The sequence below is a fragment of the Bombina bombina genome, chromosome 6 (assembly GCF_027579735.1).
Source record: "Bombina bombina isolate aBomBom1 chromosome 6, aBomBom1.pri, whole genome shotgun sequence".
Lineage (NCBI taxonomy): Eukaryota > Metazoa > Chordata > Amphibia > Anura > Bombinatoridae > Bombina > Bombina bombina.
Genome location: NC_069504.1, coordinates 728,379,813 through 728,407,755, shown reverse-complemented (window position 1 = coordinate 728,407,755; position 27,943 = coordinate 728,379,813). Strand labels below are relative to the sequence as shown.

At 41.8% G+C, this 27,943-nt stretch overlaps 1 protein-coding gene across 1 annotated transcript in view; it reads right to left on the bottom strand.

Moving 5' to 3' along the window:
* PGLS (6-phosphogluconolactonase) overlaps positions 1–27,943 on the bottom strand; it is an 89,818-nt gene that overhangs the window by 13,109 nt on the left and 48,766 nt on the right. Inside the window, exons 3-5 of the mRNA XM_053717933.1 lie at positions 2,474–2,581; positions 2,239–2,340; positions 1,895–2,035 (exon numbers count right to left, since the gene is read on the bottom strand). Coding sequence (XP_053573908.1) covers positions 1,895–2,035; positions 2,239–2,340; positions 2,474–2,581 — 351 coding nt within the window. The remainder of the gene's footprint in view (positions 1–1,894; positions 2,036–2,238; positions 2,341–2,473; positions 2,582–27,943) is intronic.

Genomic DNA, 27,943 nt, shown 5'->3' with positions numbered 1-27,943 from the left:
TTTACTAAGGAAAACTGATTATTTATTGAACCACCCTTCTTTATTTTATGTGTATACAAACGCAACATAATGCTTATGTCTATTTAAATACAACTGCTATTCAACAAATCGCCCTATAAAGGGGAACACAGGGTTCGAATGCAATTTAATGTTACAACAATACGGAGATTAGTATTTGTTCCCTGTCTCCGTATAAAAAATGCTGCAGTGACAAGCTTGTAACATTATTTGAGTGTTTGAATGCACCACAATAGAACCGTTTGTTTCCTATATTAATTAACGGACACTATCTCACTCCACGGTTGCTTATCTAGGACATAATGTTCCATTATAACACATAACGAACTAACGTTTATAACTAGATAACCCAAGAGCGCAGATACTGAAATTATTACACAACACAATATCTCAAATGGTTCTCTAACAGGAAGCCACTAAACAGATGTAATACACATTACTACTGCTCTATTATGAGAGTGTTATTGACAACTACGCAAGGTATTTACAGTCAACCTTTAGCAAGATTGTATTAACATGGCAGTGCGTATACATACATAACTGAGCTCTATAGCACAAGCTAGGACTAATCAAGAATTAACTATATAATTCTCTATATCGATCATACAAAGGTTTTTATATTTAGTTGCTTCTTTACTCAAGGGATGCAAACTGAATTGTTGTAATATTATGGTTGGGAACAACAGCAAATGATATTGAACCTCAATAAGGTTATACAGCAATCACATATTTATGTGCTAATGCAAACTGACCCATTACATGATCAGTTATAACTCATCATTAGCTCATTCCATCATGTAATGCACAAGCTGATTACAATTGACCAACCTCAAGCTTATCACTAGAAGTATATAACTTCAATGAGCATATATAATCCTAAATAATTTAAACCCAAGTTTTGCAACACAATTAGTAGAATACTATAATTTTCTTTCTCATAAGAACTGACTACTGGTCTGGCATGTGAGTACAGATGTACATTGTGTTCAATTATATATATAATACTTATACTTAAGTGAATCAGAACACAATCATCTAACCACATTTCAAATACATATTGAACTTCATCAGTGTCTGGTATTATCCAGACGTAATTATATATACTAACTACTAGCCTTCTAGGGTTTTTAAGTGAGCCCAATTTTTAATAATCTTATTAAAGTTTATGTTTTAATGTGTTTTTTCTTGCGTACAAATAAACCACAACAACATATATAATCTATCTTATACAAGGTATGAGTGCTATTGAGTGTACACTTTTTCGCAACTCTGTAGTCGCATTCCAGTTAAGCTAATCAGTACACAGCACCTAAGGGCAGTATTATTATTACTATTAAGGCCAATGCCGATACAATAATCAAGCCCCCCTTCTTATACTTATATGAGTGCCATCACACACCCCTTTTTTTGAGATGTGTATAGAGGCCATTCCCTAATAACATATGCATAAGATTATGAGTTGACCTCACATTTACCAACAAAACTAGAGAGGTGGTGAAGATGGGTAGGGGGGTCACAATCTCTTACTTTGAGACTTTATGTCTGGCTTGCACCAGAATTAAATGAACCTGAATCTCTATGTGTTTAACCCCCCAAAGGGATTTAACACATGGTTAAAGTACCGCTCAGGAGCCACAGAGAAGTGCTGGTCCAGGGTGTAAAAGCCAGTGACCTTGATCAGTGGTCACACAACCCAGCTATGAGTCTACCACTGCTGACTGGTTCACTGCTAGTTTCCACCTATGTGTTAAACCACTTTGTTTGGTTGCAGTTTTCCACTAGAATGGCTCGTTAATTGTAGAGCAACCATCCATTTTACAAGACACATAAACAAAGCTACATAGCAGTAATTGCACTAGTGAGGTTCTCAATGTACCTTCAGAATAGCTGCTTTGCTCTCTCCAGTAGCCACAAATACCACTGTCTTTGCTGCATTTAAAACCGGGAGGGTAAGTGTCACCCGCTCAGGCGGAGGTTTTGGAGAGTCACGAATAGGAGCCACAATTTGATCTGTCACCTGTGAGCAAACAATTGTAAAGAGAAGGTGGCAAAATTAGACAGCGAGAGATAATTGGTATGTGGAGTACAGATGAAAAGAGAGAAGCAGAGTACAGAAAAGATAAATAAAAAAAAGACAGACAGTAGAGAGGTGATGTAAACATTTTCTGAATACTAGTAATGTATGTAATGTAAATGTTATATATTTTAAGAGGCTGATACCTCCAAAAGGGGGTGTCCAGGGAAGAGAGAAGCAGTATGTCCATCAGGTCCAACTCCTAAAATTAGGACATCAAAGACTGGGAGTTCATTCCCTGGAAGAAGCTAAAGACAGAGATGATCAACTCTTACAGCAAAATAATACTGTTACTTTTTAATTTTTTTTAAGATGATAAAGGATTAAATGAACAATGGGTCCATAAAAAAATATAAAAATATGAATAGATATAGTCCTTGCCTTCTTCAGTTTGTTAGTATAATCATCTGCAGCCTCATCCACTGATAGTGAAGGATTGATGGTTACAAACTGGGACTCAGACAGTAAACCAAGGGGAATGAGATGCCGCTGGAACAGAAAGGAGATAGTTATGTATTAAACACTCAAAGTTTTATAACACTTCCATTTTCCCAGTTTTCACTTAAATTTACTGAAGTTTAATGTCTTAATATACTTTGAAATTAAAGCATTGAACAAATAAACAATTTGAGATTAAAAACAAAATTATGGAATCATTATGTTTAAGAAAACATAATCTAAATCTCAAAGTAGCCACCTTTTGCAGATATGACAGCTGAATACAAATGTGGCATTATTTCTGCGATTAAAATCAAATATTGTTCTGTAAGTTCCTCCCAACACTATTTAGTTCCCACAAATGTGTTGCACTCTAAAACAAGCTGGGTGGGGTTTACTTCTGGAGACTGCATTGTCCATTCCATGGACTTCTCTTGTTCTTTGGCTGTTTTTCAGAAATAACCTGGAGGTAAGTTTTAGGTCATTATCTTGCTGTAGGGTGAACCCCTGACCAACTAGGTGTATACCAGAGTGTATTGTATTGCGCTGCAAAATGCTTTTTCAGGGTGCTAGTCACTCTGTTCAAGTCAACAACTCTGGATTCAGCAAGAGCCCCAGACCATCACACTTAAAGGGACAGTAAAGTCAAAAATAAAACCTACATTGGTTGGAGCATGAAATTGTAAACAACTTTCCAATTTCCTTCTGTTTTGCTTAGTTTTCTTGGTATCTTTTATTCAAGAGCAATCCTATGTTAGCTCAGGAGCGTGCACACATCTCTAACCATCTGGCAGCTGCTTTTGCAACCTTGTTTATAGCAATGTTATACATAGATACAAACACTGCTGCCTCAGAGTGCTAAAGACACGTGCACACTCCTGAGCTTCTATCGGCCTACTTATTTTTACTCTTAACAAAGGATATAAAAAAAACAAAGCAAATTTGCTAATAGAAGTAAACTGGAAAGTTGTTTAAAATCACATGCTCTATCTGAATCATGAAAGTTTAATTTTGACTTTACTGTCGCTTTAATCCTCCATGTTCAACACAATGAGGAACCATCATTTTGACTACTGGACACAGTACAAAAACACTGCCCGATAAATCAAAAATTTAAAATCTTTTTTTTTTTTAAATCAGTTCAGTAGTCTACAAGAACTTCTTCAAGTCTTCAGTAGTCCACTGGCAGTGTGTTATGGCCCAGACACGTTTATTTTTCTTATTTTTAACAGAAAAGGAAACAATGGCACTACTCAGAACTGAAAATTGTATTTATACGTTCCCCTTCTTATCAACTAAGTATTTGGTTAAATACATCTCTGTGAGTTGAGTATGTGTAGTTACTATCTGATTAAGGGTAGGTGCTTGTACCTATTCATATATTTGCAAGAAATCAGTAAGGAACTGATTAAGGGGTACAAATATAGCACTCTGGAACGTGGAAAAGTATAAAGTAAATTTGAAATGAAAATAAAATATAACCTTTATTAAATCATGTTAAAATCAGGGTTAACATACACTTAAAAATGCAAATTGGTTAACTACCATACAGCCATAAGATAGTGGCTATAAGAACAACACACCCAAATAAATATTTGTGTTGGTTGCAATATAGAAATGGCTAGCTACGATTACCTAGGAGGGTGATACTAATAATCTGCTGAAATATTTGGCCCTCTCACCCATAATATGGGAACATAAGAATATGGTGAATAGTTTATCTAGAATGGAGACAGAGAGGGTTATACTGTTGCTCCTGTCAGTTTAATATATACGGATCAATAATCACTGTAACCCCAGATATAAAATATTACACATATATTGGTAATTATGAGGATTTTGTATTATCCAGTGAGTGATTAGGTAGTAAAGAAATAATTCTCTGTTGGTCCGGAAAATTTGACTAACTACCAATAGGTATCTAGTATGGGTAAAGGGGTGATCCAGTCCTAAAGTCAGGAAAAGCCTGACTGATTACCTTCTTAGTACCCTAAATGGCAGAACAATGTATAGATCAATACTTATATTACCATCAGTGGTCAGGAAAAGCCTGACTGATTACCTTGTTAGTACCAATGTTGTGGAGAATGATATAATACCATCTAGTGGTCAGGAAAAGCCTGACCTATTACCTTGTTAGTACCTGTGATTAAGATTAAATAATCTGACAAAACTGACTAAATAGTATATAATAATCTCATAGTAATTTGGGAAAAGCCCAAATAATTACCTATTTATTACCATAAGTTATTGGAGTTGTCACCATTAGAGATAACTTTTGCTATAATAACGTAGCTCTAATACAGCAGAGTTTCACCGCCTAGGCAGTTATAATTTTTAAGTTTAACTAGTCATTTGTATTATATAGTAGTATACCAATTATTTTTTAAAAACAACAAGAAGGGAAAGGGGGATTGCCACTGACGCGTTTCGCCGTAGTGGCTGTATCAAAGGGCAGTCTCACTCTGTCTTCACGAGGTTTAAATACCCTTATCTGTGAATGGATTGGCTGTCAGTAAGGGGCTTGCTTTTTTGGGCATCATCTATTGGCTGAGCTGGTGGGTGTGTATTCATAATGAGTTTTGATTGGTCTTTTAGCCGTATTGATTTAACAAAGTTCATATGTTCAATGTAGTTTATATTGTAAATGTATTAAGTGAATTGCTTATATTTTATATTTCACATAAGCGCTATGATTTTAACATACTTATTTTACGATTAAATATCGTTGTTATACTTCTTTTGGAAATCTCATCGATTTCATTGGTTGTAATAATTGTCAATAACCTTTTGTTGTTAGGTTTTTATTGGTCTAACAGTTTGCCAAACATTCGTCTGATGGAGAATTACGTATTTGGTCAACTATTGGTTGTAAGTATTGTCATTCATAAGACACTGATTTTCTTACGCCGATATGTCACTCGTAGCCCGGTTGCTTAGTTTTGATCTTACGCTATTGGCTTTCACAGATCGACTCCCATTGGCTATCGATCTTGTCAATCATGTGCCTGTATGTTTGCTCGCGAGCGATCTCTGTTTATGATTGCTATTATTACCATATACGTCTACCTTTCAATAGTTCTTGAAGCTGTCAATCATTGAGGATCATTCTCTTATTGGTTCCTCATATTATCCTCCTTTTATTATGACAGTCAAAGAATTAAATTGCAGTTTTTAAATATGGTTTAAAGTATTTGTTAAATGTTTAAATATTTATGACGGCGATTTTTTCTAAAAAAACAGGCATTGATCTATCCGTCTGCACGAAATAATATATACCATCATGATCTTCTTCATAATAAAATTATTTTACCTTAAGTTTCCGGGCTTTATTTGATCTTAAAATGAACTTTTTATTCTGAGGTTTTTGACTTATTATTTGATGGTCATGACATTTGAGTGTATACTTATTGTTCGATGTTATATCTTGATGTGATGTGATCTTCCATTTGTTAAATACAAATTAAATATAAGGTGAGTTGGTGACATAAAGATGATTTACTTAATACATGCAAACTAATACCAATATTAATAAAGATGAGGTGATGGACATTCGAAAGAAATGTGCTGCTTAAATGTGATAATGTGAGGATATGAAAGGTGTATCTATCTTTCATAGATAACCAGTGATTCCATCATTAAAGTGTGGTGCAAATATTTAAATAGTGTGAATATTCTGAAAAATTAATTATGTCTTTAATATTATAAAAAAGTAATTATTATCCATATATGTGAGATCTAGAATGATCTTATATATGAAAGATGCAATGAGAATGCAAATTGATATATTGTGACAAGTGTGTGATATTTTTATTTTGGAATAGTGTAAAAATCCTGAAATAATGATGATCTGTGAATGGTGATTGTGACCCACATTGGGGTTAAAGATTTTAATAATAACTATATATATTACGGAAGAATTATAATATTATAATTATGATTTATTATATGGAATCTTTACATATGATTCTTAAGATCACATGTTATTCATATATACTCAGATGTCATGACCATTGTGTAAAACATAACCCATGAGTATAATATCGTATTTGTATATTTATATAGTTATTTTGGTTTTTACTAACTATTTATTATTAATATATACCTATATTAACCCATTGTTTTTATATATGAAAATTGTCATAAGAGTCCAAAATCATATTTGTGTGTTGAGTAATTCTATAAGTATATTCGTTGTCATATATTTATACATACAATAAAGAGCATATTTCAGTGTGTTAGTTTATCATTCATTTAGGTAAAAAGACATAATAGTTGTTGTTCTCATTTAATCCATGTGGATTTACAGAGTTTAGCAAATAAATCCATTTGCATTCTGTTTGTAATAACGCATCCTCCAGATCTCCGCCTCTGATGCCCAATGATACTTTTTCTAGGCCAAAGAAAGACAAAACGTCAGTATTTGAACTATGTTTTATCAAAAAATGTTTAGCAATTTGTGTGATCTTTTTACCTTTCTTTAGATCAGATTCTGCATTTCTTATATTACACATGTGTTCCCCTACTCTCTTCTTGAGCGGGCGTGAGGTCATTCCAACATAATTCAGCTTACAGCTGATCTTAGCAACAGCTACGGCCACTCAGCCTGTCAAACCTGCAGCTTGAAGTTTACTCTTTACAGTTTTAAGTGAGATTTGCTTCGACCAGTGCTGTGCTGTGCTTCAGCAGTTGTCCTATGACTTCCTATCACGCAAGCTGTTGACTCTCAGAAACTTGTCTTCTGATACTATTGTGGCTTTGGGTCTGCCAGACCTCTGTCGGTTTCTTCCAGTTTCCAAGTGTCTTTTGTTGGTATAGGAAACTATTTTCACTGACTGTACTCAAAGACCTAGTAATAACGATTTGTCTGTCTTCCTTTGTTACTTGGAACTGATAACCTAAGTTGTTTCTTTAATGGGACAGTAAACATTAACTTTTTTTTTTTTTTTTTTTAAATTTTTATTTATAACCAACAAAGGGTACAAGGTTACAAGTTATATCTTCAGCCCATCTCGCAGGGTGAGCAAATAAGGCAGATAAAACAATACAGGTAACTTACTGTAATATACATGAAGCTTTGAGGATTTTCACTAGGGCAACCATTGTCCTGATAGATATGGGCTTGTACCACTATATTGGGGTTTTTAACCTTTTTAACAAATAAACAAACAAACAAACATATAACAGGGGAGGCTTGAGGGGAAGGGAACAGAGGAGAGGGAAGGATGGAATGGTAAGGAAAAGGGGATCACAACAAGCATATGCAATCTTGTAAGTTACTTATCTGCTTTTCTCTTAGAATAGTTCATGTTATGACAGATTAGCATTAGTGCATCAATAGGTCAGTAACGGTGTTCATATGGTATATCAACTTTTTGCACACGAGAGATGTTAAAAGAGAGGTGCTTGTACCTCAGGGGGTTAGATGCTGACAAAGGATACAAGGTTACATGTTATATAGTAAGACGGATAAAACAATACAGGTTTTTAACAAATGAACAGGCAAACATATAGCAGGGGAGGCTTGAGGGGGAAGGGAACAGGGGAGAGGTAAGGGTGGAATAATAAGGAAGAGGGAAACACAACAAGTATATGCAATCCTGTAAGTTACTTTTCTGTCTGTCTCTTAGGATAATTCATGTTATGACAGATTAACATTAGTGCAACAATAGGTCAGTGATGGTGTTCATATGATATATCACCTTTTTGCACACGGGAGATGTTAAAAGAGAAGTAAATTTCCCGGATAAACTATGTGGGGTCCAGGAGAGCAGGGGGGTCTGCAATAGAAGCTACTGAGGAAACTGCGGGTACATAGCAAGGGAACTTAATAAATGTGCCGATACATTTGGACATAGTATAGGCTAGGCGCTTATAATTAGAGGCATGGGTTAAACTCACACTGGTGGTAGTAGCAGAATAAGGCTAAGCCCAGTGGTTGTCTACCAGGAAGATATCTGAGCTGCGTGTTTAGGACATGGGGGCATATTCTCATATAGCTATGACAAGCGTGCAGCACATGGAGACAGTATTATGAGCCTTGCGTATTATGTTGTTACGTTGAGCATTACATCAGACATACATTCCCCTATTACTATAAGCTGAAAAATGGCCCAGACCAAGATAGAAATAAAGATTCTACGTAGGATGCAAGACATGTCACAACGCCATGTTTAACTGGAAGTCATAAACGAACATTTGACCACACTTTATGCTCATTTAGGGAGGGCTAAATATGGTTTGGCATATTGTCCAAATATAGAATGCAGTTGTTAATTAAAGTCCTGCAGCCCGCTGCAACCCAGAGGTGGTAGTTTAGCATAGTAGCACTCAGCATACATTCACTGCGGCATAAGAGTGAATCATGATATCCCCTTCTCAGTGTGATGGCAAAGTGAATAAACTATTGAACTATAACCCTCACATAATCTAGAGTCTCATAGTAGATGAAATCAGAACAGAGTTTTTCCCAGCAAGAGACTCAAGGTTTGCAGCATGTGGAGTACGCTCATGCAAAATGGACGGGTCTGCACGAGTTACAGGCTGTACCTTAGCCGACTCCACTTTTCGTACGGCTGTACCAGCAGCCGGGTTTGCCCAGTATATACTGATCGTGCGTGTCCCAGTATTTGGTGCTGATGAGCTGCTGACACATAAAAAAAGATTCCCCCTCCATCACTGTTTTGCTAGCGGCTTTAAGGGTTAGGTTCTCCCAGTTGCTTGGTCTCAAACCTGCGTCCGGATCTGTAGGGGGTGTCAGGGAAGGCTCTAAGGGCAACAGCATATCTGGCTCTGGGTCCGGCTGTAACCCTATCTCGATATCTGGTAGATGCAGGTAAGAGGAAGTCACTCCGGCCCGTAATGGTATTGTGGTCTCATTCGACCGAGGGGGGATCTGATCACTGGAGCTGCTACTGACCTCCCATACGGTGTGAGCAGAGTCGTTACTTGTATTTTGTAGAGCAGAGCCCCCTTGCTTGGTGTCGGGCTGCTTCAGCTGGAGCGGTTGATCCGCCGATTGTACCATTGCGCACAAATCAGCGCACGTAGAAAGGAGACGATCCAGGCGGGGTACAAATATGGTCCACAGCTCAGTTAAAATAGCGGTGGTGGCATTCGATCTAACAGTGGCGGCCCCATCCATCATGTCAGGTGAGGGGTAAGCGGCAATAAGTAATATCTAACAAGTAGTAATAGAACTATGTACAGCGTGGTGGCGGATTCTGCCCCACAGTGCCAGACGGCCCTTTCGGTCTTGAATTGCTTCACGGCAGCCAAGGGGTGTTTTTCCTTGATCCAGTAGAGTTCCCGGGCACAAATATTGCCAAGGGAGATAAGGATGGCACAGTATATGGTCACTTTTTGCTATAAGCTGTATAGAGCCTCAGCAATCCGCGGCCATCTTAGAACGCCGCTCACCGGAAGTCCTCAAACATTAACTTTTAAACATTTCTAATTAATTGTCCATGCCCCTTGATGTCAAAGCTACCTCAAAATAGTTAAATTTTTGTAACAAAATCATTCCAACAATCCTCTTCTGGGCACCCCTCAGACTGCACGTTTTTTCAGTTTCCTGCTTGGTACAGCTAATCAGAAGCACACCAATAGCTTAATAACCTTACTATTGTGTGCGCGCCAGTTTACACCCGCTTACCTGCCTTCTTCATGCATTTCTACCGTGCATGTGTAGATCACCCTTCCACCCAGCACTTTAAAGTGGCTAATCTAGCTCTGAGCAACTGGCATCAGTGGGTCTCCTAGTCCCTCAATGATGCAATGATCTTATATTATTGTGGCTGCTGTTTCTCAATGCAAGAACGCATGATGAATGTAAGGGGAGAGCTTGCTAGGGTAAGTCTATGGAGAGGGTGGTACAGCGAGTTGCTGTACTCCCCATTCCATAGACTTACACTAGTATACGGTCCCTTCCGGAGGGGAAAAAAAAAACAGTCTAGGCTGAGGGGCGGTCAGAGGAGGCTTACTAGAATGATGTTTGCAGGTAAAATTGAAAGGGACATTCCGGTCAAAAATATAAATTATGCTTACCTGATAATGTTTTTTTCTTCTGACGGGAAGAGTCCACAGCTGCATTCATTACTTTTGGGAAATACAGAACCTGGCCACCAGGAGGAGGCAAAGACACCCCAGCCAAAGGCTTCAAATACCTTCCCCACTTCCCTCATTCCCCAGTCATTCTGCCAAGGGAACAAGGAACAATAGGAGAAATAGGGTGAAAAAGGTGCCAGAAGAACAAAAAATTTACTGCCGCCTCATAGATAAAACACGGGCGGGAGCTGTGGACTCTTCCCGTCAGAAGAAAAGAAAATTATCAGGTAAGCATAATTTATGTTTTTCTTCTTAAACGGGAAGAGTCCACAGCTGCATTCATTACTTTTGGGAAAACAATACCCAAGCTAGAGGACACTGAATGCAAACAAAGGGCAGGTACAAAAAGGCGGCCCCTTCGAAAGGCACCACAGCCTGAAATTACCCGACACCCCACAAAAACTCTAAACGACAAGGGAAAAAAACGGAAGCCCAGGTAACTGCTCATCAGTCACATAACCTGCAAAGCCGTGCTAGAGACCACTCAGACCCAGAGTCTGCTAAACAGAAAGGCCTCTGAAGAGCCAGCCCAGCGGCTCTCGACTCCCACGAAAAGTACCCCTAAAAGTAAAAAACCTCTATCTACCCCCAAGGGGGAGAATAGAGGACCCCATAAGAGATCCAAAGGACCATCCAACACGGGCTCAAATCAAACTTAGAGCAACCCAAGGTTGCCACAAGACCACTGCCCAAGGAAACAAACTCCCTAGAAGGACAAGGACCAAAAAAATAAGTCCATACTTCTGGTCCTTGTCACTTAGGATGACCAGAAGGCCACCCTCATATCCTTGACACAGCACCATACCACATATGGTGTTCCAGAAAACCGTGAGTTCCCTATTGCATCATAGCCAAGTCAAAACCCGTCAGGTTAGACAAGCAGAGTCAGGATAACGGAGTTAAAAAAGAGCTCTCCAAGAGAACACAGAGCCACCTGTAAACAAGAACTCGCGATGACCAATCTCCAGGCAGTAAAGCGGACCCTAAGCCATCGTGGGACTCGTCCCACCAAGAAGCGCTGACAAATCTCGACAACCGCTTCCGACCAAAAATTTTCGGCTCCAAGGAGCGTCCCATCCCAGAAGCAGACGCTACCAGTAGAGAGATGGGCACCAAGAGTCCCCTCATCGAAGGGGAGGACAAACTCAAAAATAGTAAACGGTCAACACTGCACAGAGCAGACCAATCCCCGACCTTCCCTCCAGTATAACGGTCCCAGCCCAAAGGCTAGTTAAAGACCTAAGACAGAGTCCCAGAACGTCGGAAGAAAAAAGGATGGATCTACAAGGACTCAAAACCCCAGAGTAGAACTCTGACAGCTACTAAAACTGGCAGCATGCACCAGTTAACTTCGTGCTCGGGTCCGAAAACCCCTACACTGCCCCAGGGAAGAAAGTACTCTGACCCCCAGCATCCTAATACCAGAATCCAGTTCCGTGATTCTGAGTACACCAGGAAGGGAAAAAAATCCTACAAGGACCCACGGGCCTTCACAAATACTGAGGTACCTCCAAGTCAAGGAGAACACACAAGAACCCATCCCCCACCCTAGGTGAGAAGAAAAGGGAGCAAAGCAACGGTAACCACCCTACCAATATAGGCGAGCCCCTTTAGCCAATATTGCCAGCCCAGTTGAAATGACAACTGGAGTCTACAAGGAAGCACAGATGTCCCAGAAGACAAGTAGGGACCCGTCAGAGACCTCAAACTTAAGTCTCAGGCAGACAGTAATCTTCCATGAGAATCAGAAACCCCACCCTCGAAAAGGTACACGCTGGGGAACCAAACCCAAAGGTTAAGCAGAACCGTCCATGCCCGTTACCGGTAAGAGACGTGGTCCTAAGCCAGAGTCCTCAAAAAACAGAACCGATCAAAAGATCTAACTTCCTAAAAAAAAAAAAAAAAAAAAAGAAGATCCAACTTACTGAGGAATCTATAAGCTGCCTCCCATGGTAGCAGCGCACCCAAGACAGATCCCTCCACCATCTAAAGTACGTAGACGTAGAATACCTAGCAACAGCCTCAAACCCAAGAGTTTGAAAAAACTCCTGACCAGTTGAAGAAATGGGCAACCAGTATCCTTGGATCGCAAGAGTATCCTCAGAAGACCAGAAGAACGACCTGATCCACATGCTGGTGAAGAGGAAGGTCATTTCCCATACCCCATAAAGGCGAAAATCTGTGACTGACCACGGACCTCCTACCTTCAAGCCTAAAAGGCTAGATCTGCATAAGGTCGAAGGATAGCACCCAACAATCTAAAGACCATGGTATGACAGTCTCCAGAAATCCTTAACGGATTGGTCTCCCGAAATCTCTGCAACAGGAATAACAATGGGAGCCTCGCAGCTTCTGGCAGAACAGTCAGGGACACCCCTGCACTCCACGTACTGGAGTAAATGAAACACTGAGAAAAAAAAAAGGAAGAAGGACATGCTCCTTTTCACTTCCATAACAGATGATCCAACCCAAAACGAAAAGGAAAGAAAAAACTCTGCCACCGCAAAAGGAATGCGACTAGGCTACAAGAGTCAACATTCCGGAAGATACCGCAAGTGAAGACGTAAATTGTCCATCACCCGGAATACCAGACCACCGGAGGTCATTCACATCTCCAAACTCTACAGGCGTGGAAAACTACAGTTCCGAGTCCCCAGGGACCCTAGGAACCCCAATGACGTCTTGAAAAAGTCGGTCACGTAACTCAAGCAAATTGTAGTACCTGGTATTCCATCTAAGTACTAACCAGGTCCAACCCTGCTTAGCTTGGTGTGGCCGTAGTCCCATAAAAAGGCCAACTTATATCGGAACTCCCAACCTTCCTCCCAGAAGCGTTGGATCTACACACTAGGCCCCATACTTCATAGTAGGATCCGAGCCCGGAGTCCATATCAATAGACCAAGTGACATTCAGAATCTGACAGGATAATCAGCACCACGAGGGTGACATGAACCCAAGAAACAGTAGATAGCGCCCAACCAGTACCTGCCTGGTACAAGGACACCCCAAAACTGTCCAAAGTCCAAGAATATTCGACCCAAAGGTTCGATAATATGAATTAGAACATAACTTTGTTCCTAACCAAAAGTGCGCAACTTCAGAGGAAGCGCCCATGCGACCACAAAATCGCAAGTTTCAGTTCCAGAGAAAGAACGTTCCCAAAACGGAAATTATATCAGACGTGAGCTTATTAAAACAAATCAAATGCATCCTATCCGGATCAAAATAAAAGTAAGGCAGAACCCACGGGTGAACGCCCAAGGTGAATGGGTACGCCAACATGACCAGCCGATAAGAAGCCCCATTCACCCAGGCTCAGAACTGGAACCAATACATAAAAGAAAGAAAAACGGAGACGTCAAGGAGATTAGCTTCATCCCCAGAGTCTAACCCAGCTTGCCATCCGTCATCTAAGGCCTCTGATCCCTCGGCCCACTAGGACTGGAATCCTCTAGCACCTCCAAAACATGCCTTAGTAGAACACGAAAAAGTGCCAGCCTATAATGGAAGGCGAAATTATCCCTCGCCGGATCGATAAACGACCCCGGCCCGAGGTTAGTATACCTGAAGCCTCAGAGGCCGACGCTTCCCCAGAAGGCCGAACTGAATCAGGTGATCCCTTGCCTGACGGGCCCTGGTTGACAGAACACAGACAGTACCTTAAAAATATTTCACTTGGGAGATATAAGTGAGCCAGCGCCATAGATATGGCCATGCGGAATCGTGCTGTAATCTCTGGAGGAAACAAGCCATAGGGACACCTACTTGCGTAGCAAAGGAAGGTTGTGGGGCATGCGCCTCACCGGATATAGAATCCTCTGGGGCAGATGGCTCAACACACTCTAAGGTCCCTGAGTCAGGAGAAGAGAGTACTCTAGAACAGCAATTGGAGCATAACTGATGGGCATGGATAACCTGGGCCATTTCATATTCATCACAAGACATCCGTGTCTAAAAAAGGAAATTTATGCTTACCTGATAAATGTATTTATTTTACGATATGACGAGTCCACGGATTTCATCCTTACTTATGGGATATCACCTCCTGGTCAGCAGGAGGAGGCAAAGAGCTCCACAGCAGAGCTGCATAAATAGCTCCTCCCTTCCCCCCAACCCAGTCATTCGAATGAAGTTAGGGAGAGAAAGGAAAAGCCAAGGAGCAGAGGTGACTGAAGTTTAACAAAAATAAAGACCTGTCTTAGAAAATGACAGGGTGGGCCATGGACTCGTCATATCGTAAAAGAAATAAATTTATCAGGTAATCATAAATTTTCTTTTCTTTTACAAGATATGACGAGTCCACGGATTTCATCCTTACTTATGGGATACAATACCAAAGCTATAGGACATGGATGAAAGGGAGGGACAAGACAGGAACCTAAACAGAAGGCACCACTGCTTGAAGAACCTTTCTCCCAAAAACAGCCTCAGACGAGGCAAAAGTATCAAATTTGTAAAATTTGGAAAAAGTATGAAGTGACGACCAAGTTGCAGCCTTGCAAATCTGTTCAACAGAAGCATCATTTTTAAATGCCCATGAGGAAGCCACAGCCCTAGTAGAATGAGCCATAATTCGTTCTGGAGGCTGCTGTCCAGCAGTCTCATATGCAACACGAATGATACTCTTCAGCCAAAACGAGAGAGAGGTAGCCGTAGCTTTTTGATCCCTACGTTTCCCAGCAAAAACAACAAATAATGAAGATGTTTGACGAAAATCCTTAGTCGCCTGCAAGTAGAACTTCAGGGCACAGACTACGTCTAAATTATGTAACAGACGCTCCTTCTTAGAAGAAGGGTTAGGACACAAGGAAGGAACAACAATTTCCTAATTAATATTCTTGTTAGAAACAACCTTAGGAAGAAAAGCAGGTTTGGTACGTAACACCACTTTATCAGAGTGGAAAATAAGATAAGGAGAATCACATTGTAATGCCGAGAGTTCAGAAACTCTGCGAGCAGAACAAAACACAATTTATGCTTACCTGATAAATTTATTTCTCTTGTGGTGTATCCAGTCCACGGATCATCCATTACTTGTGGGATATTCTCATTCCCAACAGGAAGTTGCAAGAGGACACCCCCAGCAGAGCTGTAATATAGCTCCTCCCCTAACTGTCATAGCCAGTCATTCGACTGAAAACAAGCCGAGAAAGGAGGAACCATAGGGTGCAGTGGTTACTGTAGTTTAAATTAAAAAATTACCTGCCTTAAAATGACAGGGCGGGCCGTGGACTGGATACACCACAAGAGAAATAAATTTATCAGGTAAGCATAAATTGTGTTTTCTCTTGTAAGGTGTATCCAGTCCACGGATCATCCATTACTTGTGGGATACCAATACCAAAGCTAAAGTACACGGATGAAGGGAGGGACAAGGCAGGTACTTAAATGGAAGGAACCACTGCCTGTAAAACCTTTCTCCCAAATATAGCCTCCAAAGAAGCAAAAGTATCAAATTTGTAAAATTTTGAAAAAGTATGAAGCGAAGACCAAGTCGTCGCCTTGCAAATCTGTTCAACAGAAGCCTCATTTTTAAAGGCCCAAGTGGAAAGCCACAGCTCTAGTGGAATGAGCTGTAATCCTTTCAGGAGGCTGCTGTCCAGCAGTCTCATAGGCTAAGCGGATTATGCTTCTTAGCCAAAAAGAAAGAGGTTGCCGAAGCCTTTTGACCTCTCCTCTGTCCAGAGTAGACAACAAACAAAGCAGATGTTTGACGAAAATCTTTAGTAGCTTGTAAGTAAAACTTTAAAAGCACGGACCATGTCCAGATTGTGTAATAGACGTTCCTTCTTCGAAGAAGGATTAGGACACAAGGATGGAACAACAATCTCTTGATTGATATTCTTGTTAGATACCACCTTAGGTAAGAACCCAGGTTTGGTACGCAGGACTACCTTATCCGTATGAAAAATCAGATAAGGAGAATCACATTATAAGGCAGATAGCTCAGAGACTCTACGAGCCGAGGAAATAGCTACCAAAAACAGAACTTTCCAAGATAAAATTTTGATATCTATGGAATGAAGAGGTTCAAACGTAACTCCTTGAAGAACCTTAAGAACCAAATTTAAGCTCCATGGTGGAGCAACAGGTTTAAACACAGGCTTGATTCTAACTAAAGCCTGACAAAATGCCTGAACGTCTGGAACATCTGCCAGACGCTTGTGCAAAAGAATAGACAGAGCAGAAATCTGTCCCTTTAAGGAAATAGCTGACAATCCTTTTTCCAAACCTTCTTGGAGAAAAGATAATATCCTGGGAATCCTGACCTTACTCCATGAGTAACCCTTGGATTCACACCAATAAAGATATTTACGCCATATCCTATGTTAAATTTTCCTGGTGACAGGCTTTCGTGCCTCTATTAAGGTATCAATAACTGACTCGGAGAAGCCACGCTTTGATAAAATCAAGCGTTCCATCTCCAGAGAGTCAGCTTCAGAGAAATTAGATTTGGATGGTTGAAAGGACCCTGAAGTAGAAGGTCCTGTCTCAGAGGCAGAGACCATGGTGGAAAGGATGACATGTCCACTAGATCTGCATACCAGGTCCTGCGTGGCCACGCAGGTGCTATCAGAATCACTGATGCTCTCTCCTGCTTGATCTTGGCAATCAGTCGAGGGAGCAGAGGAAACAGTGGAAGCACATAAGCCAGGTTGAAAGACCAGGGCGCTGCTAGAGCATCTATCAGTGTCGCCTTGGGATCCCTGGACCTGGATCCATAACACGGAAGCTTGGCGTTCTGGCGAGATGCCATGAGATCCAGTTCTGGTTTGCCCCAACGATGAATCAGTTGTGCAAAAACCTCCGGATGGAGTTCCCACTCTCCTGGATGAAAAGTCTGACGACTTAGAAAATCCGCCTCCCAGTTCTCTACACCTGGGATATGGATAGCTGATAGGTGGCAAGAGTGAATCTCTGCCCAGCGAATTATTTTTGAAACTTCTAACATCGCTAGGGAACTTCTTGTTCCCCTTTGATGGTTGATGTAAGCTACAGTCGTGATGTTGTCCGACTGAAATCTGATGTACCTCAGAGTTGCTAACTGAGGCCAAGCCTGAAGAGCATTGAATATCGCTCTTAGTTCCAGAATATTTATTGGAAGGAGAGACTCCTCCTGAGTCCACGATCCCTGAGCCTTCAGGGAATTCCAGACTGCACCCCAACCTAGAAGGCTGGCATCTGTTGTTACAATTGTCCAATCTGGCCTGCGAAAGGTCATACCTTTGGACAGATGGACCCGAGATAGCTACCAGAGAAGAGAATCCCTGGTCTCTTGGTCCAGATTCAGTTGAGGGGACAAATCTGTGTAATCCCCGTTCCACTGACTGAGCATGCATAGTTGCAGCGGTCTGAGATGTAAGCGTGCAAACGGCACTATGTCCATTGCCGCTACCATTAAGCCGATTACTTCCATACACTGAGCCACCGAAGGGCACGGAATGGAATGAAGAACCCGGCAGGAATTTAGAAGCTTTGATAACCTGGACTCCGTCAGGTAAATTTTCATTTCTACAGAATCTATCAGAGTCCCTAGAAAGGAAACTCTTGTGAGTGGGGATAGAGAACTCTTTTCCTCGTTCACTTTCCACCCATGCGACCTCAGAAATGCCAGTACTACGTCCGTATGAGACTTGGCAATTTGGAAGTTTGACGCCTGTATCAGGATGTCGTCTAAATAAGGGGCTACTGCTATGCCCCGTGGCCTTAGGACCGCCAGAAGCGACCCTAGAACCTTTGTAAAGATTCTTGGGGCTGTAGCTAATCCAAAGGGAAGAGCTACAAACTGGTAATGTCTGTCTAGAAAGGCAAACCTGAGGAACCGATGATGATCTTTGTGTATCGGAATGTGAAGATAAGCATCCTTTAGATCCACTGTAGTCATATATTGACCCTCCTGGATCATTGGTAGGATGGTACGAATAGTTTCCATCTTGAATGATGGAACTTTGAGGAATTTGTTTAAGATCTTTAGATCCAAAATTGGTCTGAAGGTTCCCTCTTTTTTGGGAACCACAAACAGATTTGAGTAAAAACCCTGTCCCTGTTCCTCCTTTGGAACTGGATGGATCACTCCCATAACTAGGAGGTCTCGTACACAGTGTAAGAATGCCTCTCTCTTTATCTGGTTTGCAGATAATTGTGAAAGGTGAAATCTCCCTTTTGGGGGGGAAGCTTTGAAGTCCAGGAGATATCCCTGGGATATAATTTCCAACGCACAGGGATCCTGAACATCTCTTGCCCACGCCTGGGCGAAGAGTGAAAGTCTGCCCCCTACTAGATCCGTTACCGGATAGGGGGCCGTTCCTTCATGCTGTCTTAGAGGCAGCAGCAGGCTTTTTGGCCTGCTTACTTTTTTCCAGGTCTGGATTGGTCTCCAGGCCGTCTTGGATTGAGCAAAAGTTCCCTCTTGTTTAGCATTAGAGGAAGTTGATGCCGCACCTGCCTTGAAGTTTCGAAAGGCACAAAAATTAGACTGTTTGGCCCTAGATTTGGACCTGTCCTGAGGAAGGGCATGACCTTTTCCTCCAGTGATATCAGCAATAATCTCCTTCAAACCAGGCCCGAATAGGGTCTGCCCCTTGAAGGGAATGTTAAGTAGCTTAGATTTTGAAGTCACATCAGCTGACCATGATCTAAGCCATAGCGCTCTGCGCGCCTGTATAGCAAAACCAGAATTCTTAGCCGTTAGTTTAGTCAAATGAACAATGGCATCAGAATAAAAGAATTGGCTAGCTTAAGTGCTCTAAGTTTGCCAAGTATGTCATCCAATGGAGTCGCTACCTGTAAAGCCTCTTCCAGAGACTCAAACCAGTACGCCGCAGCAGCAGTGACAGGGGCAATGCATGCAAGGGGCTGTAGGATAAAACCTTGTTGAATAAATATTTTCTTAAGGTAACCTCTAATTTTTTATCCATTGGATCTAAAAAAAAAAAGCACAACTGTCCTCGACAGGGATAGTAGTACGCTTTACTAGAGTAGAAACTGTTCCCTCCACCTTAGGGACTGTCTGCCATAAGTCCCGTGTGGTGGCGTCTATTGGAAACATTTTTCTAAAAATAGGAGGGGAAGAGAACGGCACACCTGGTCTATCCCATTCCTTATTAATAATTTCTGTAAACCTTTTAGGTATTTGGAAAAACATCAGTACACACCGGCACTGCAAAGTATTTATCCAGTCTACACAATTTCTCTGGCACTGCAATGGTATCACAGTCATTCAGAGCAGCTAAAACCTCCCTAAGCAACACGCGGAGGTGTTCAAGCTTAAATTTAAATGTAGAAATATTAGAATCAGGTATCTTTCCTGAGTCATTAACATCACCCACTGACTGAAGCTCTCTTTCCTCAGCTTCTGCATATTGTGAGGCAGTATCAGACATGGTTCTTAAAGCGTCAGTATGCTCTGCATTTTGTCTCACCCCAGAGCTATTTCGCTTACCTTTAAGTTCAGGTAGTCTGGCTAATACCGCTGACAGTGTATTATCCATGACTGCCGCCATGTCTTGTAAAGTAAACGCTATGGGCGCCCTAGATGTACTTGGCGCCATTTGAGCGTGAGTCCCTTAAGCGGGAGTCAAAGGGTCTGACACGTGGGGAAAGTTAGTCGGCATAACTTCCCCCTCGTCAGATTCCTCTGGTGATAAAATTTTTTAAAGACAGAAAAACAGAATTTATGTTTACCTGATAAATTACTTTCTCCAACGGTGTGTCCGGTCCACGGCGTCATCCTTACTTGTGGGATATTCTCTTCCCCAACAGGAAATGGCAAAGAGCCCAGCAAAGCTGGTCACATGATCCCTCCTAGGCTCCGCCTACCCCAGTCATTCGACCGACGTTAAGGAGGAATATTTGCATAGGAGAAACCATATGGTACCGTGGTGACTGTAGTTAAAGAAAATAAATTATCAGACCTGAGTAAAAAAAAAAAAAACCAGGGCGGGCCGTGGACCGGACACACCGTTGGAGAAAGTAATTTATCAGGTAAACATAAATTCTGTTTTCTCCAACATAGGTGTGTCCGGTCCACGGCGTCATCCTTACTTGTGGGAACCAATACCAAAGCTTTAGGACACGGATGAAGGGAGGGAGCAAATCAGGTCACCTAAATGGAAGGCACCACGGCTTGCAAAACCTTTCTCCCAAAAATAGCCTCAGAAGAAGCAAAAGTATCAAACTTGTAAAATTTGGTAAAAGTGTGCAGTGAAGACCAAGTCGCTGCCCTACATATCTGATCAACAGAAGCCTCGTTCTTGAAGGCCCATGTGGAAGCCACAGCCCTAGTGGAATGAGCTGTGATTCTTTCGGGAGGCTGCCGTCCGGCAGTCTCGTAAGCCAATCTGATGATGCTTTTAATCCAAAAAGAGAGAGAGGTAGAAGTTGCTTTTTGACCTCTCCTTTTACCGGAATAAACAACAAACAAGGAAGATGTTTGTCTAAAATCCTTTGTAGCATCTAAATAGAATTTTAGAGCGCGAACAACATCCAAATTGTGCAACAGACGTTCCTTCTTTGAAACTGGTTTCGGACACAGAGAAGGTACGATAATCTCCTGGTTAATGTTTTTGTTAGAAACAACTTTTGGAAGAAAACCAGGTTTAGTACGTAAAACCACCTTATCTGCATGAAACACCAGATAAGGAGGAGAACACTGCAGAGCAGATAATTCTGAAACTCTTCTGGCAGAAGAAATTGCAACTAAAAACAAAACTTTCCAAGATAATAACTTAATATCAACGGAATGCAAGGGTTCAAACGGAACCCCCTGAAGAACTGAAAGAACTAAATTGAGACTCCAAGGAGGAGTCAAAGGTTTGTAAACAGGCTTAATTCTAACCAGAGCCTGAACAAAGGCTTGAACATCTGGCACAGCAGCCAGTTTTTTGTGAAGTAACACCGACAAGGCAGAAATCTGTCCCTTCAGGGAACTTGCAGATAAACCCTTTTCCAATCCTTCTTGAAGGAAGGATAGAATCCTAGGAATCTTAACCTTGTCCCAAGGGAATCCTTTAGATTCACACCAACAGATATATTTTTTCCAAATTTTGTGGTAAATCTTTCTAGTTACAGGCTTTCTGGCCTGAACAAGAGTATCGATAACAGAATCTGAGAACCCTCGCTTCGATAAAATCAAGCGTTCAATCTCCAAGCAGTCAGCTGGAGTGAAACCAGATTCGGATGTTCGAACGGACCCTGAACAAGAAGGTCTCGTCTCAAAGGTAGCTTCCAAGGTGGAGCCGATGACATATTCACCAGATCTGCATACCAAGTCCTGCGTGGCCACGCAGGAGCTATCAAGATCACCGACGCCCTCTCCTGATTGATCCTGGCTACCAGCCTGGGGATGAGAGGAAACGGCGGGAACACATAAGCTAGTTTGAAGGTCCAAGGTGCTACTAGTGCATCCACTAGAGCCGCCTTGGGATCCCTGGATCTGGACCCGTAGCAAGGAACCTTGAAGTTCTGACGAGAGGCCATCAGATCCATGTCTGGAATGCCCCACAGCTGAGTGACTTGGGCAAAGATTTCCGGATGGAGTTCCCACTCCCCCGGATGCAATGTCTGACGACTCAGAAAGTCCGCTTCCCAATTTTCCACTCCTGGGATGTGGATAGCAGACAGGTGGCAGGAGTGAGACTCCGCCCATAGAATGATTTTGGTCACTTCTTCCATCGCTAGGGAACTCCTTGTTCCCCCCTGATGGTTGATGTACGCAACAGTTGTCATGTTGTCTGATTGAAACCGTATGAACTTGGCCCTCGCTAGCTGAGGCCAAGCCTTGAGAGCATTGAATATCGCTCTGAGTTCCAGAATGTTTATCGGTAGAAGAGATTCTTCCCGAGACCAAAGACCCTGAGCTTTCAGGGATCCCCAGACCGCGCCCCAGCCCATCAGACTGGCGTCGGTCGTGACAATGACCCACTCTGGTCTGCGGAATGTCATCCCTTGTGACAGGTTGTCCAGGGACAGCCACCAACGGAGTGAATCTCTGGTCCTCTGATTTACTTGTATCTTCGGAGACAAGTCTGTATAGTCCCCATTCCACTGACTGAGCATGCACAGTTGTAATGGTCTTAGATGAATGCGCGCAAAAGGAACTATGTCCATTGCCGCTACCATCAACCCGATCACTTCCATGCACTGAGCTATGGAAGGAAGAGGAACGGAATGAAGTATCCGACAAGAGTCTAGAAGTTTTGTTTTTCTGGCCTCTGTCAGAAAAATCCTCATTTCTAAGGAGTCTATTATTGTTCCCAAGAAGGGAACCCTTGTTGACGGGGATAGAGAACTCTTTTCCACGTTCACTTTCCATCCGTGAGATCTGAGAAAGGCCAGGACAATGTCCGTGTGAGCCTTTGCTTGAAGAAGGGACGACGCTTGAATCAGAATGTCGTCCAAGTAAGGTACTACAGCAATGCCCCTTGGTCTTAGCACAGCTAGAAGGGACCCTAGTACCTTTGTGAAAATCCTTGGAGCAGTGGCCAATCCGAAAGGAAGCGCCACGAACTGGTAATGTTTGTCCAGGAATGCGAACCTTAGGAACCGATGATGTTCCTTGTGGATAGGAATATGTAGATACGCATCCTTTAAATCCACCGTGGTCATGAATTGACCTTCCTGGATGGAAGGAAGAATAGTTCGAATGGTTTCCATCTTGAACGATGGAACCTTGAGAAACTTGTTTAAGATCTTGAGATCTAAGATTGGTCTGAACGTTCCCTCTTTTTTGGGAACTATGAACAGATTGGAGTAGAACCCCATCCCTTGTTCTCTTAATGGAACAGGATGAATCACTCCCATTTTTAACAGGTCTTCTACACAATGTAAGAATGCCTGTCTTTTTATGTGGTCTGAAGACAACTGAGACCTGTGGAACCTCCCCCTTGGGGGAAGTCCCTTGAATTCCAGAAGATAACCTTGGGAGACTATTTCTAGCGCCCAAGGATCCAGAACATCTCTTGCCCAAGCCTGAGCGAAGAGAGAGAGTCTGCCCCCCACCAGATCCGGTCCCGGATCGGGGGCCAACATTTCATGCTGTCTTGGTAGCAGTGGCAGGTTTCTTGGCCTGCTTTCCCTTGTTCCAGCCTTGCATTGGTCTCCAAGCTGGCTTGGCTTGAGAAGTATTACCCTCTTGCTTAGAGGACGTAGCACCTTGGGCTGGTCCGTTTCTACGAAAGGGACGAAAATTAGGTTTATTTTTGGCCTTGAAAGGCCGATCCTGAGGAAGGGCGTGGCCCTTACCCCCAGTGATATCAGAGATAATCTCTTTCAAGTCAGGGCCAAACAGCGTTTTCCCCTTGAAAGGAATGTTAAGTAGCTTGTTCTTGGAAGACGCATCAGCCGACCAAGATTTCAACCAAAGCGCTCTGCGCGCCACAATAGCAAACCCAGAATTCTTAGCCGCTAACCTAGCCAATTGCAAAGTGGCGTCTAGGGTGAAAGAATTAGCCAATTTGAGAGCATTGATTCTGTCCATAATCTCCTCCAAAGGAGGAGAATCACTATCGAGCCGCCTTTATCAGATCATCAAACCAGAAACATGCGGCTGTAGCGACAGGGACAATGCATGAAATAGGTTGTAGAAGGTAACCTTGCTGAACAAACATCTTTTTAAGCAAACCTTCTAATTTTTTATCCATAGGATCTTTGAAAGCACAACTATCCTCTATGGGTATAGTGGTGCGTTTGTTTAAAGTGGAAACCGCTCCCTCGACCTTGGGGACTGTCTGCCATAAGTCCTTTCTGGGGTCGACCATAGGAAACAATTTTTTAAATATGGGGGGAGGGACGAAAGGAATACCGGGCCTTTCCCATTCTTTATTAACAATGTCCGCCACCCGCTTGGGTATAGGAAAAGCTTCTGGGAGCCCCGGCACCTCTAGGAACTTGTCCATTTTACATAGTTTCTCTGGGATGACCAACTTGTCACAATCATCCAGAGTGGATAATACCTCCTTAAGCAGAATGTGGAGATGTTCCAACTTAAATTTAAATGCAATCACATCAGGTTCAGCCTGTTGAGAAATGTTCCCTGAATCAGTAATTTCTCCCTCAGACAAAACCTCCCTGGCCCCGTCAGACTGGGTTAGGGGCCCTTCAGAAATATTATTATCAGCGTCGTCATGCTCTTCAGTATCTAAAACAGAGCAGCCGCGCTTACGCTGATAAGTGTTCATTTTGGCTAAAATGTTTTTGACAGAATTATCCATTACAGCCGTTAATTGTTGCATAGTAAGGAGTATTGGCGCGCTAGATGTACTAGGGGCCTCCTGAGTGGGCAAGACTCGTGTAGACGAAGGAGGGAATGATGCAGTACCATGCTTACTCCCCTCACTTGAGGAATCATCTTGGGCATCATTGTCATTTTCACATAAATCACATTTATTTAAATGAATAGGAATTCTGGCTTCCCCACATTCAGAACACAGTCTATCTGGTAGTTCAGACATGTTAAACAGGCATAAACTTGATAACAAAGTACAAAAAACGTTTTAAAATAAAACCGTTACTGTCACTTTAAATTTTAAACTGAACACACTTTATTACTGCAATTGCGAAAAAACATGAAGGAATTGTTCAAAATTCACCAAATTTTCACCACAGTGTCTTAAAGCCTTAAAAGTATTGCACACCAAATTTGGAAGCTTTAACCCATAAAATAACGGAACCGGAGCCGTTTTGAACTTTAACCCCTTTACAGTCCCTGGTATCTGCTTTGCTGAGACCCAACCAAGCCCAAAGGGGAATACGATACCAAATGACGCCTTCAGAAAGTCCTTTCTAAGTATCAGAGCTCCTCTCACATGCGACTGCATGCCATGCCTCTCAAAAACAAGTGCGCAACACCGGCGCGAAAATGAGGCTCTGCTTATGCTTTGGGAAAGCCCCTAAAGAATAAGGTGTCTAATACAGTGCCTGCCGATATCAATATATCAAAATACCCAGATAAAATGATTCCTCAAGGCTAAATATATGTTAATAATGAATCGATTTAGCCCAAATAAAGTCTACAGTCTTAATAAGCCCTTGTGAAGCCCTTATTTACGATCGTAATAAACATGGCTTACCGGATCCCATAGGGAAAATGACAGCTTCCAGCATTACATCGTCTTGTTAGAATGTGTCATACCTCAAGCAGCAAGAGACTGCACACTGTTCCCCCAACTGAAGTTAATTGCTCTCAACAGTCCTGTGTGGAACAGCCATGGATTTTAGTGACGGTTGCTAAAATCATTTTCCTCATACAAACAGAAATCTTCATCTCTTTTCTGTTTCTGAGTAAATAGTACATACCAGCACTATTTCAAAATAACAAACTCTTGATTGAATAATAAAAACTACAGTTAAACACTAAAAAACTCTAAGCCATCTCCGTGGAGATGTTGCCTGTACAACGGCAAAGAGAATGACTGGGGTAGGCGGAGCCTAGGAGGGATCATGTGACCAGCTTTGCTGGGCTCTTTGCCATTTCCTGTTGGGGAAGAGAATATCCCACAAGTAAGGATGACGCCGTGGACCGGACACACCTATGTTGGAGAAATGATCTTTATTGCATAAAATGAAATCAGTACATTTGGTACACATTCTAAGAGGGGGTTCCACCATGGCTTTTAAACATAATAAACAAGGAGTTTCTTCTATGTCAGACATGTTTATACAGACTAGCAATGAGACTAGCAAGCTTGGAAAACACTTTAAATCAAGTTAACAAGCAAATATAAAAAACGGTACTGTGCCTTTAAGAGAAACAAATTTTGTCAGGATTTGAAAAACAGGGAAAAATGCAGTAAATCAAACGAAATTTTTACAGTGTGTATAATAGGCTAACAGAGCATTGCACCCACTTGCAAATGGATGATTAACCCCTTAGTTCAAAAAACGGATCAAAAAAACGAAATAGACGTTTTTTAACAATCACAACCAACTGCCACAGCAAGCTGTGGCCCTACCTTCCCCAATAAACAACTTTGGAAAGCCTTTGGGCCCTTTAGAGATGTCCTATAGCATTCAGAGGGCCTTTGAGGGAAGCTGGATGTCACAGTTTGTAATTTTAACTGCACCAACTGTAACTTTTATACTACAACAGTGGAAAGCCTCAGGAAACTGTTTCTAGTTTAAATTTAAGCCAGCCATGTGGAAAAAACTAGGCCCCAATAAAGTTTTATCACCAAAGCATATATACAAACGATTAAACATGCCAGCAAACGTTTTATATTGCAATATCATAAGGGTATTACCCCTGGGAGTAAGCATGATACCAGTCGTTATTAAATCACTGTATTCAGGCTTAACTTACATTAATCCGGTATCAGCAGCATTTTCTAGTGTTTTCCATCTCTAGAAAAAATTATAACTGCACATACCTGATAGCAGAATAAACTGCACGCCATTCTCTCGCTGAAGTTTTACCTCATCTATGTAATCCCCTCAGACATATGGGAGAACAGCAATGGATCTTAGTTACAACCTGCTAAGATCATAGAAACCTCAGGCAGATTCTTCTTCTATTTACTGCCTGAGATAAAATAGCACAACTCCGGTACTATTTAAAAATAACAAACTTTTGATTGAAGAAAATAAACTAGCTATATTTAACCACTCTCTCCTACAACGTCCTAGCTTGTTGAGAGTTGCAAGAGAATGACTGGGTATGACAGTTAGGGGAGGAGCTATATTACAGCTCTGCTGGGGGTGTCCTCTTGCAACTTCCTGTTGGGAATGAGAATATCCCACAAGTAATGGATGATCCGTGGACTGGATACACCTTACAAGAGAAATAGCAACCAAAAACAAAAAAACTTTCCAAGATAATAACTTAATATCTATGGAATGCATAGGTTCAAACGGAACCCCTTGAAGAACATTAAGAACTAAATTCAAACTCCAAGGAGGAGCAATTGGTCTAAACACAGGCCGGATTCTAGTCAGGGCCTGACAAAAAGATTGAACATCTGGAACATCTGCCAGACGCTTGTGTAGCAAAATAGACAAAGCAGAAATCTGTCCCTTTAAGGAACTTGCTGACAACCCTTTCTCCAATCCGTCTTGGAGAAAAGATAAAATCCTGGGAATCCTAACCCTACTCCATGTGTAGCCCCTGGATTCACGCTAATAAAGATATTTATGCCATATCTTATGGTAAATTTTTCTAGTAACAGGCTTGCGCGCCTGAATCAAGGTATCAATGACCGAATCAGAGAACCCTCGCTTAGATAAAATCAAGCGTTCAATCTCCAAGCAGTCAGCTGCAGAGAAATTAGATTCGGATGATGGAAGGGTCCCTGAATGAGAAGGTTATGCCTCAA